At 35.1% G+C, this 11,583-nt stretch overlaps 1 protein-coding gene and 1 pseudogene across 1 annotated transcript; both read left to right on the top strand.

The window, feature by feature from the left end:
• The first annotated feature begins 490 nt into the window (after nt 1–490).
• On the top strand, nt 491–9,321 carry LOC109069307 (leukocyte immunoglobulin-like receptor subfamily A member 3). Its single transcript, XM_042770716.1, has 5 exons — nt 491–560; nt 828–906; nt 5,777–5,812; nt 6,177–6,449; nt 9,113–9,321. Exons 2-5 carry the CDS (start codon nt 876–878, stop codon nt 9,319–9,321), a joined length of 549 nt encoding a protein of 182 aa, XP_042626650.1. The 5' UTR covers nt 491–560; nt 828–875.
• A 575-nt stretch (nt 9,322–9,896) lies between these two features.
• LOC122147625 lies at nt 9,897–10,836 on the top strand (annotated as a pseudogene).
• The last annotated feature ends 747 nt before the right edge of the window (nt 10,837–11,583 follow it).

The raw sequence follows: 11,583 nt of genomic DNA, 5'->3' as shown, positions 1-11,583 counted from the left end.
TTAATAATTCCAGTCAACTCTTGACCCTTGAGTACATGTGTTACTTGAAGTGTTACGCTTAACCAGAGTAAAAAGATTAGTTTAGCAACTAACAGATTTGTTACACTAATGAAATGAACAGAACAAATGGCTCTTAAGAGTCTTGTTTCTTTCGTGGCTCTTAATATGTTAAAAGCCATTAAACATCTTTAGATAGAAGGTTAATGGATCCTTTACTAGATTTTAGGTACTGAACCAAGAAAGACAACATGCTGCACATGGACTATTGTCATGTTGTATGGCACTTTTGTATATCCATTACTGAGTCTTTGTTGTTGGAACGGACATAAGAATCATTAAATCCCTTGTCTTGGTGTATGAATATGATTCTATGTTCAGAGGTACAAATATATCAGAGCCAAACTCAGCACCATCAGTGTCAGAGGTCTGATAAAATAGAAAAAGATGGACATGAGCTCATTTTTGTGGTTAGGTTTGCTCTGTTTGAGCTCGGTGACATTAACCAGTGTGAGAGCAGCAGCTGATCACTAGTTTCTGCTTCTTTACTTCCATAAAATTAGGTAAGTTATAAATACAGATAATACCATATTATAAAGATCTGTCAATGTATTGTGTAATTTTCCTTGTTCATACAAGAATATTATGGCAGATTGATGCTGTTCAGTGTGATACTGAATCATGACAACATTTCTGTCAAAAACTTGCATGTTAGTCAGTGTGATATTATCTGAAAATATTACAAGAATATTAACATTCTTATTATTATTTTTTCTCTAACACATGAGGTGTATTTGTATGTCTTTAATGAGTCATTATGTTGACTGTAGGTATCAGGAAGTCTTGAGTCTTTAACCGTCTGTCATTATTCGGTCAGTATGGAGCTCAGTCAGCTTCATCTTGTGCTCCGTGAGTACTGCTTTCCTCTTGATGTATTTCAGTGGATTTTAATTGTTTTTATATTGTGAACAGGATCAAGTAATTTAGTGTTCCTGGATTATTTTCATGCTGCTCTCAGACTTTCAAATGATTTCCATGAAATATAAGTAAAAATGAGCTTGAGGGAGTAAGTGTCCAGTTCTGGATGTGAAAGAGAAATGCACTCTGTTGTGTTTTGGTCAGTCAACCTTTTTTTTTTTTTTTTGTAATAATGTTTGTTGAATCAGTTGTGTTGGTTTGTTTTGCACACATGCTTTAACTAGATGTTCACTAGTACACAGTTCTCTTTTTACTCTGCTTGTGATCAAACTGTCTCTCTGCTATGATGATGAAAGCAATAATAATAATAATAACTTAAGTTAAATATTGTCATATGTTCTGGCCTTTTCTCCAGGCTGCAGAAGCATGGAGTGGGTTTGCATTTGGTGACGCACTTCATTCTACGATGCGTTCCTTTTCCTGTTCTTATTTATTTTATTCAATAATTGCTCAACAAAACAACAATTAAAATAAAGATACAAATTATACAAAATTCATTCATTCATTCAAAAAAAAAGGACTTTCCACAAAACGAAACATACGAAGGATTCAAAAACTGTGTCTGACCAACTCCATTACTAACGGCGTATTGCTGTCCAATTCATTACCACACACAGCAAAATCCCCAGTGTTAATTTAACACTCTGAGTGTGGACTCATATAAACACTGAAGCAGTGTTAAAAGTAACACTGAAGCAGTGTTGAAGTTAATGAGATAATTAGGTGATTGATTGAGTTATGATTGACCATTATTGAAGACACCTTATGTTAACAAGCAGAATCACCAAACGAGAAAAACACAATTTGTGTGTCACCATTATAGTGGTCAGTGTTTGCTTTAGTTGGGATCTTGACCCTTGACTTTTTAACATTAAATTTTGTTTGGCTGATGTAACTTAGTTATAACAGACAAATAAGCTAAGAGTGAAAGTCATCAGGTGGTGATGATTATGCTTTAATGTAATCATTGTTTGACCTGAATCACTGAGCTCATTCAGAGACATTTCTCTGAGATATATAGCCTTAAATGAAAATAATAACTTTGATGCTGCTATGAAAGAATCTGTATTTGCTATACATTTTGTAAGGGTTCCTTGCAAACTGTTCGGATTTCTTTTTAAAAGATTTGTTATTTTAGGCACACACAGACATCAAGAATCAGTGTATGAATCTCAACAATGGTGACAAACAGCATATTCAGATAAACAGATCAACTCTGAACATCACAAAACTAGATACTAAAAAGTCACATAAAAACAGCAAAAATTATGAGTTTTTATTGGTTATAACATGCTTTTTTGATGGTCACCATTGTTGTGATGCTCACGCTGATTCTTGATGTCTGTGTGTCTAAATAAAGAACTCTTTGTTTATGTAGAAGTAACTTTTAAAAACATCTGTCTGATTTTGCATTTTTTTCACCTTGTTGATGTAATCAACAAAGAAAACCCAACTCAGGTATTCAGGTCACTACATGACAATTAATCCAAAACTTAATCAATACCACATAATCACATTTCCTCTGGTTTGTCTGTCTGTAAAAATCTAAAGTTAACCACTTAAGGGTCAAGATCCCAACTAATGCAAACACTGACCACTATAATGGGGACACACAAATTGTGATTTTCTTCTTTGGTGATTCTGCTTGTTAAAATCAGGTGTCTTCAATAATGGTCAATCATCACTCAATTAATCACCTAATTATCTCATTAACTTCAACACTGCTTCTTTGTTGAATGTTGAATTAATGAGATAATTAGGTGATTAATTGAGTGATGATTGACCGTAATTAAAGACATCTGATAATAACAAGCACAATCGCCAAACGAGAAAATCACAATTTGTGTGTCACCATTATAGTGGTCAGTGTTTTCTTTAGTTGGGATCTTGACACTTGACTTCATAACATAAAACTTTGCTTGGCTGATGTAATTGAGTTATAACACAGACAAGCCAAGAACAAAAGACATTGAGAGATGAAGGTCGTTTTAATGTAATCCTTATTTGACCTGAATCACTGAGCTCATTTAGAGTCTTCTCTTTGAGTTATGTTTCTTTTATTGATTATAACACCTTTTATTCCACAGTGAAAATGTAATTTTTATAAGTGTTGCCAACTTCTTTCAGTGGAAAGTAGCTAAACCCCGCCTGAAAAGTCGTTAATATGTTTTATGGCACACACACATCAAGAATCAGCGTATGAATCTCAATAATGGTGACAAACAGCATATTTAGATAAACAGATCAACTCTGAACATCACAAAACAAGCTATTAAAGTGTCCACATAAAAAAAGCAAAAATAAAGAATATAGTAAGAATAAAAGAAGTTACAAAGACAATTCAGTTCATAATTTATTCATGCCACAATGCATGATGGGAGCCATGGATGAGTTTTTATTGGCTACAACATGCTTCACCATTGTTGTGATGCTCACGCTGATTATTGATGTCTGTGTGTCTAAATTAAAGAGCGTTTTATTGTTTTTTTTTTATGTTGAAGTAACTTTTAAAGATGTCTGACTACCCCAAAAATTCCAGATCTTGGCCAATTTAGGTGCTCAGGTAACTACATGACAATTAGTTCAAAACATAATCAACGCCACATGATCATCTTTCCTCTGGTTGTTATAACTCATTTATCACAGCCACACAAAATATAAAGTTTTCAGCTTAAGGGTCAGGATCCCAACTAAAGCAAACACTGACCACTATAATGGTGACACACAAATTGTGATTTTCTCGTTTGGCGATTGTGCTTGTTATTATCAGATATCATATTATCAGTCTTTAATTACGGTCAATCATCACTCAATTAATCACCTAATTATCTCATTAATTCAACACTGCTTCAGAGTTTATATGAGTCCACACTCAGAGTGTTAAATTAACACTGGGGATTTTGCTGTGTATAATACATTTTCTTTAATGGCATATGACATAAAACAGCATATTTTATTTAGATATTGACACAAAACTATATTGTGAGGCTGAGAAACATGTGAGAGTAAAATTATGGTGTTTTAGCGAGAAGCACCCAGCTGCAGCCTGCAGATCGAGGCGGGGCTGCACCTGGGGTGGGGCTGCACGTGTCGCCCCGCCCCTTACCTACTCTGATTGGTCCAATCGTCTTTCATAGACATACATGATAGGAAATGTGTGCGTAGTTGGTGTAGGATGGAGTATGCTGTTAAAAAAGCTAAAAACACTGTGCAGTTTTACAAAGCCTTCATAATAATGCACAGAAGAAAAAATAAAACATTAACCTGTAACTCGCCATGTCCCTGAAATGATTGTTTTGCTAAATTAAACTGATCTTTAGGCTAACAGATGAACAACCAACTACATTTAATAAATTAATTGGGTTTATTATCCACAGTGGGAGGATCAGGTCTTCAGATAGAAGAATGAATTATGAATTAAATAATTTTTGTAAATTTGATTATTTCATATCATCAGAGCATGAGAAAGTATTGTTTTAATTTATATAGCATGACAAGACAATTATTGTTACGTATAATCATCTGCAACAGGCTAATGTCTGCTGTGTGCCATTTCAATTTTTATGAAACTTTAATTTTCTTTACTGCATTGCAAAGCATAGACTTTTCCTCTCCTTAATTTCAGGAAAATATGCTGCTCCTCATTATGTGAAGAAATCGAGAAACTTTTATTTCTATCGGCCAGTGATGATTCTGAAAGACATACCTGTAATCTGTTGCTATAGTAACGAACGCAATTTCATGCATCATGCTCTTATTTTAGTGCAGTTGTCTCACAGCCACTGCGGTCAAATATTGAGATAAACTTCAAAAAGTATTATCTATTAATATTAAATTAATATATTAAATTGGTATCTTCTCCGATACCCATTTTCTGACCATTATTGAGCTGATTCTTTTCAATCAGCTGGAATGCTTAACGTGGCTTAATGCATTAAAAAGTTTTTTTTTTTTTTTTTTTTTTTTTTAAAGACCAAACTCAGTAAACACATTATTAATAAAGTATTCTATTCACAGACAAGCAGATAAGTCCAGAATAAGAACACAATGCATTTAAATACATGTTAAGCATTTTCCTCCCATAGAAAACCATTGGCCTAAAAGGAAAACGCTTAACGTGGCGTAATGCATTAAAACGTGTTTTAAAAAGAACAAACAGAAAAGTAAACATTTTTAATAAAGCATTCTATTTACAGACAAGCAGGTTATGGGAGGAAAATGCTTAAAGCGTAATTAAACGCGTTACGATTGTATTCTGGGCTCATATTTGCTTGTCTGTGAATAGAATGCTTTATTAATAATTTGTTTACTGAGTTTGGTCTTTTTAAAACACCATTTTAATGCATTAAGCCACGTACTTTCACGTTAAGCGCTTCTAGAATTTCCCAGTGATTCATTTGTGAATTCGACTGGTCCAGAAGATGAAACTTGCAGCAGCTAACATCTCGTGATTCAATAAATCAGACATAGTGAGTCAAGTTAACAATAAACAACTGTGTATTATAATGAAGGCTTTGTAAAACTGCACAGCGTTTTTTAGCTTTTTAAACAACATACTTGGTTCTACACCAACTACGCACTCATTTCCTATCATGTATGTCTATGAAAGACGATTGAACCAATCAGAGTAGGTAAGGGGCGGAGCGACACGTGCAGCCCCGTTCCAGATGTAGCCCCGCCTCGATCTGCAGGCTGCAGCCGGGTGAACTTGGTTTTAGCAGCAAAGGAAGAATATAGTCAAGTAAAATACACAATATCAGCTCCATGTTCACATTCTAGTGAGTTTTTCTCTGTGTTTTAGTGCTGATTTCAAGCATCCACTCTGCACAAACTGAAGGTGAGTGAATTTCATCACATATTCAGTTGAGTGATTCTACACTGTTACAAACTAGCTGTGAAAAGGAATGTTTTTATTAAATACACCTTTTTAACAAGTTATTTGTGTGTTGTGACTAGAGGAAGAAATTACAGTGGACCAATAGCAGTGCCAAAACACAGCAAATATATTTCCTCAAATGATTCATAAGACATTATATAGGTGAAAATAACAGCTAAAGACAACATTTCGGTCAAATTGCTTGTATTTAACCTGCATCTGTGGTTTGCAATTAACTGTGTTTATCCAGTAAAACAGCTAATTTGATTATTTCTATTATTATATTATTACATTATTTTCATTGTGAATTGTTGTCATTGTACAGAAAGACCAAAACCCACAGTAACCATTAAACCTGCTCATCATGTGTTCAGAGGAGAGACAGTCACTCTCAGATGTGACATATATAGTGAAGGAGTCACTAGCTGGAGCTACAGCTGGTATAAAGAAGGTTCAACCATTGTTTCCAGTGATCAACAGGAACACACACTCAGGTCTGTTACTGAGTCTGACGCAGGTAAATACACCTGTAAAGGATCAGAGACAGAAGGATCACGCTGGTCACAAAAGAGTGATGCAGTTACACTGAGAGTATCAGGTGAGCTTCATCATCTCTTCATACACACACAAACACACGTTTAACATGTTATTAATGACTGATTTCTCTATTTCAGCTCCCAGAGCAGTTTTAAGTGTTTCTTATGTGGTTAAAAAAAAATAATGAAAAGAAGAAACAAAAACAGTTGCCAAAATATTTTGTCTGATGATCAAGACTGCAGAAACTGAAATGATCTTTCAGGATATTATGAAATTATAATCAGGATATGAATTATTTTTTTAGCCAAAGGATTCAAAGGAGTAAAGCACAAAAACAGGCAACATGATTTTGGTGCTTGGCCCCCAAAATTCTTATCACTTTTTAAACAAAATTGTCTCATATAATCATCAAACCAGGTTTCACAAAATATTTTTTGATTGTTCAACATTACCAAATGATACTCTAACAAAGACTTGTTTAAATAATGTTTAAATAAGAAGCTTTCAGAACTAATACTAGTTTTTTCTATTGTTGACCTCGCTTTGCCCATTTTTAGTTTTACTGTAAACTGCTGTAAGCAAAACTTTGGAAACATGTTTCTTTGACTGCTGCCATAGATGTTGGTGGTGTGGCACAGAAGGTCAAACTCTGGGCTGTTAACCTAAAGATTGTGTTAGAAACCCATCTAGGATGGTCTTTGCACATTTGTTGTCCTTGAACTCTTTCCAATACACTGAAGGAATGATCATCAAACTTGTTCCTGTAATTGCTGCTTGTAGCTTTATTTCTTCCATTTTCTTAGAAATCAATATGCACTAATGATTTACCAGTGATCTTCTGCTGAAAACTTTTCATAACTCATGATCACACACAGTAAAACCCCCAGTGTTAAATTAACACTCCCAGTGTTTATATAATCCACACTCAGAGTGTTAAAAAAAGTAACACTGAAGCAGTTTTAAAGTTAATGAGATAATTAGTTTAGTAACTGAGTGATGATTGAGTATTATTGAAGAACACCTGCTGTTAACAAACTAAATCACAGAAAGCAAGAAAAACAAGAACAGAAAAAAAGAGACGAGCAGAAATACAAGAACTGACTTCAGCCACAGCCATAGATGAAATCAACGCAAGATAAAAGAAGACATTAAATCTCTCAAGATCTCGGCAGAGGATGATTTTACAACTCCACAAATAGCATCACTAGCTTCACACATTGCAAACAAGATGGACTTTAGATGTTTTAGTTTTGTTTGAAGTTACCATTATCGCGGTCAGTGTTTGCTTTAGTTGGGCTCTTGACCCTTGACTTTAAACCACTAAAATTGTTTGGCTTGTCATAACTGTGTGTTTGTTTACACGTTTTTTGCGGTAATCTGGTGTTGATGGTTATGTTTCAATAAAAAAAAAAATCACCAGCATTTAAGTGGTTTTCATTACTAATTTTGTTTAGAGCATAATCACTGATTGGCTTAATGCTTAATTTTGTTAGTGAGCACATGGAACAAAGTGCTTGATTCAACAGTTTTATGAATAATCTGAAAGATTTTTAAAAGTAGTTTAGACTGAAACATTTGTTACTGTATTATCATACACACATCAATAATCAGTGTATGAATCACAACAATGGTGACAACCAACATAATTCAGATAAACAGATCATCTGTGAACGTCACAAAAATGCTACTAAAAGTCACAACAAAAATAACAAAACAAGAGCAAATAGTAAGAAAAAAATACCAAGATGTATAATTTATTCATGCAGCACAGCATGCTGGGAACCATGGATGAGTTTTGATTGGTGCTCCCAGAATGCACTGCTATAACAAACATGTGCAAATAAGCACACAGTTATTACAACCAAAGGAATTCTAGCATTTTAAAATAAGTGTCAAGAGCCCAACTTAAACAAACACTTACCTTAATAATGGTAACTTAATTGATAACAAAACTAAAACCTCAACGTCTTAAGTCAATTTTGTAAGTAATGTGTGAAGCCGGTGATGCTGTTTGCAGAGTTGTAAAATCATCCTCTGCCGAGATCTTGAGAGATTTAATGTCTTCTTTTATCTTGCATTGATTTCATCTATGGCTGTGGCAGAAGTCAGTTGTCTGCTCGTCTTTTTTCTGTTCTTGTTTCTCTTTCTTTCAGTGATTCAGTTTGTTAACAGCAGGTGTTCTTCAACAATGCTCAATCATCACTCAATTACTAAACTAATTCTCATTAACTTTAACACTGCTTCAGTGTTTCTTTTTTAACACTCTGAGTGTGGATTATATAAACACCGGGAGTGTTAATTTAACACTGTTATTTTTATTTATTTATTTATTTATTTATTTTATTTATTTTTTTTACTGTGCACTAACTTTATATTGACAGGTCTTGCTAAAGCAACTCTGACTGTTGAGCCACAGAGTTCAGTGTTCACTGGAGACTCAGTTACTCTGAGATGTGCGCTGATTCAGTCACAGAATGGATGGGAGTTTCCTCTGGAGTAAGACTCAAACCCTGAATCTACTGAAGCTGCAACTAAAACAATCAATCTTGTGAAAGTCTCTGATGGAGGAGAGTACAGGTGCAGAGCACGAAGAAGAGGATATGACATGGATTACAGTGAACCAGTAGCAGTGACAATATACGGAAAGTATCAAAGTACACATTTTATTATTTTTATGTATTAAATTATTACATTATTTCATTGTGAATTGTTGTCATTGTACAGAAAGACCAAAACCCACAGTAACCATTAAACCTGCTCAACATGTGTTCAGAGGAGAGACAGTCACTCTCAGATGTGACATATATAGTGAAGGAGTCACTAGCTGGAGATACAGCTGGTATAAAGACGGTTCATTCAGTGTTTTCAGTTATCGACAGGGAACACACACTCAGTTCCTGTTACTGAGTCTGACGCAGTTAATACACCTGTAATGGATTAAAAGAATCACGCTTGGTCACAAATGAGTGATGCAGTTACACTGAGAGTATCAGGTGAGCTTCATCATCTCTTGATACACACACAAACACACGTTTAACATGTTATTAATGAATGATTTCTCTATTTCAGCTCCCAAAGCAGTTTTAAGTGTTTCTCCACAGAACTGGTTGACTGAAGGAGATCCAGTGACTCTGATCTGTGAGGTTCACACAGCTTCTCTACAGGCTGGACATTCAGCTGGTTCACTTTAACTGTCTCAGCAGGTACCGTTATAATGTGCTTCATGTGGTAACATCTGATTAGCTGATTTTATTCAAGCCCAAAATACCATTCAACATACATTCTCTGGTTTACAGATCATTATGATCTGCTGTCAGACAGCAGCAGAGGAGCAGGAGGAAACTACACTGTCAGTTCTGCTGCTCTGAAGCACACAGGAAGTTTATGCGTGCAGAGCAGAGAGAGAGAAACCAGTCTATAAACACCAGCACAGCACAACACAGCTGCTATGGGTCTCTGGTGGGTTCAAACACAACTTAATAAAGAGAATTTCTATACTCAAATCTGAAACTCTGAAGCAGTAATTGTCTTCTCAGGTGTTTCTCCTCCAGTCTCTCTGATCGTCAGTCCCAGCAGAACTCAACACTTCACATCTGCCTCTCTCTCTCCTGAGCTGTGAGGACCAGAGTAACTCTACTGGATGGAGAGTGAGAAGATACACAGACGGTGGACGGCTGGAAGATTGTTCATCATTACGTCGAGGATCTACATGTACATTCAGCTCCACCATCACATCAGACACTGGAGTGTACTGGTGTGAGTCTGAATCTGGAGAGAAACATCATCCTGTTAATATCACTGTACACTGTGAGTCTGTGTTCCTGTATTTAATCATTTCACAATCAGTTTACAATGAATGCAGGAAGCAGGTTGATTAATCATCAGTGGACAAAACACTCAATGAGGAAGCGGTACCAAAAATGTAATTATTTAAATAATTAAACTATTTATGCGATCAGTGCATGTTTGCTCTGTTTCTGTAGCTGGTGTGATTCTGGAGAGTCCTGTTCATCCTGTGACTGAAGGAGATCATCTGATTCTGCACTGTTTATATCGACATACAACTCCAGCAAACCTCAGAGCTGATTTCTATAAAGATGGATCACTCATCCAGAATCAAACTACAGAGACGACCATCACCACTGTCTCAAAGTCACATGAGGGTTTCTCTACTACTGCAAACACCCAACGAGGGAGAGTCACCCAAGAGCTGGATCTCAGTCAGAGGAGTCTCAGATGAACACAGCTGTATGTATGAGCTGATTTATTTCTTCATATGTTCTTGTTCAGATACAGTGCATGATAAAATGCTTCTGTTTCTCTTTTTAAGTGTTTCATTCAGAATCTCAGATCTCTGTCCTCAGCATACTCAGTTCTGTGCTGGCAGCTTGTGCATATCTGCTAGTGACAGTCATGCTGATTTTCAAATGCTGCAGGAAGAGAGGTAAAACATGACTGATTTATTAAAAGTAATATCTTTGCTCACTGGGCTAATTGTAAAAAAAAAAAAAATAATTCAATACAAATCATGTATTGAATTGAATCTGCCTCTTTTAGCAACATTTAGCAAATCTTTGTCTGTACATATATATATAGCTCAGAAAAGCAATAAATGCAGAGAGAAAAAGAAAACATATGTACGCACAAGTAAAGGCTGAGAAGATTGTTTCTGTGTATTTAACAGTTTTTCTTTTTTTTTTTTTGCAAATGCATCAGATTTTAATAAACATCCATCTGATAATGAATAATCTGTTGCAATGGTAAGAAAACTGAAATCTCTCAGAATCTCATTCAAAAGCTCAGATAATATATATGTTTACAGTAAAAGTCATGTTTTTGGAATAACCACTGCATTAATTCCAGAAATTAATCACTTTACTGACTGTTCTGTGTGTGTGTGTGTGTGGTGAATGCAGGAGTCACTCCTGATTTGTGATGACTTCCCTAGTAAAACATTAATAAATTTATTTCATACCAAGTTAAGTTCAAATATATTAACCTATTTACACTGTAAAACCCGACAAGTAACTTAACTCAAACCTTTTGTGTAAACAAATATCCTTAAAAACATGACAAGTTGGGTTTACTCAAACCGTTTGAGGAAACCGATTGCCATTGCAATGGCATACATTGCAATTAAGTAATTAAGTGATTAATTGAGTGATAATTGAGCATTAGTGATGAACACCTGCTGT

This window comes from Cyprinus carpio, chromosome A15, assembly GCF_018340385.1.
Source record: "Cyprinus carpio isolate SPL01 chromosome A15, ASM1834038v1, whole genome shotgun sequence".
In the NCBI taxonomy this organism is placed as follows: Eukaryota; Metazoa; Chordata; class Actinopteri; order Cypriniformes; family Cyprinidae; genus Cyprinus; species Cyprinus carpio.
This window is presented reverse-complemented; position numbering and strand designations above follow the sequence as displayed.

Bases quoted from the DNA above. Each gene is read 5' to 3' on its own strand.
- LOC109069307 (XM_042770716.1), top strand. From the start codon at position 876: ATGGAGCTCAGTCAGCTTCATCTTGTGCTCC. The intron at 907-5,776 runs GTGAGTACTGCT...TCTGTGTTTTAG, and splicing joins TCAGCTTCATCTTGTGCTCC to TGCTGATTTCAAGCATCCAC. The intron at 6,450-9,112 runs GTGAGCTTCATC...GTCATTGTACAG, and splicing joins AGTTACACTGAGAGTATCAG to AAAGACCAAAACCCACAGTA.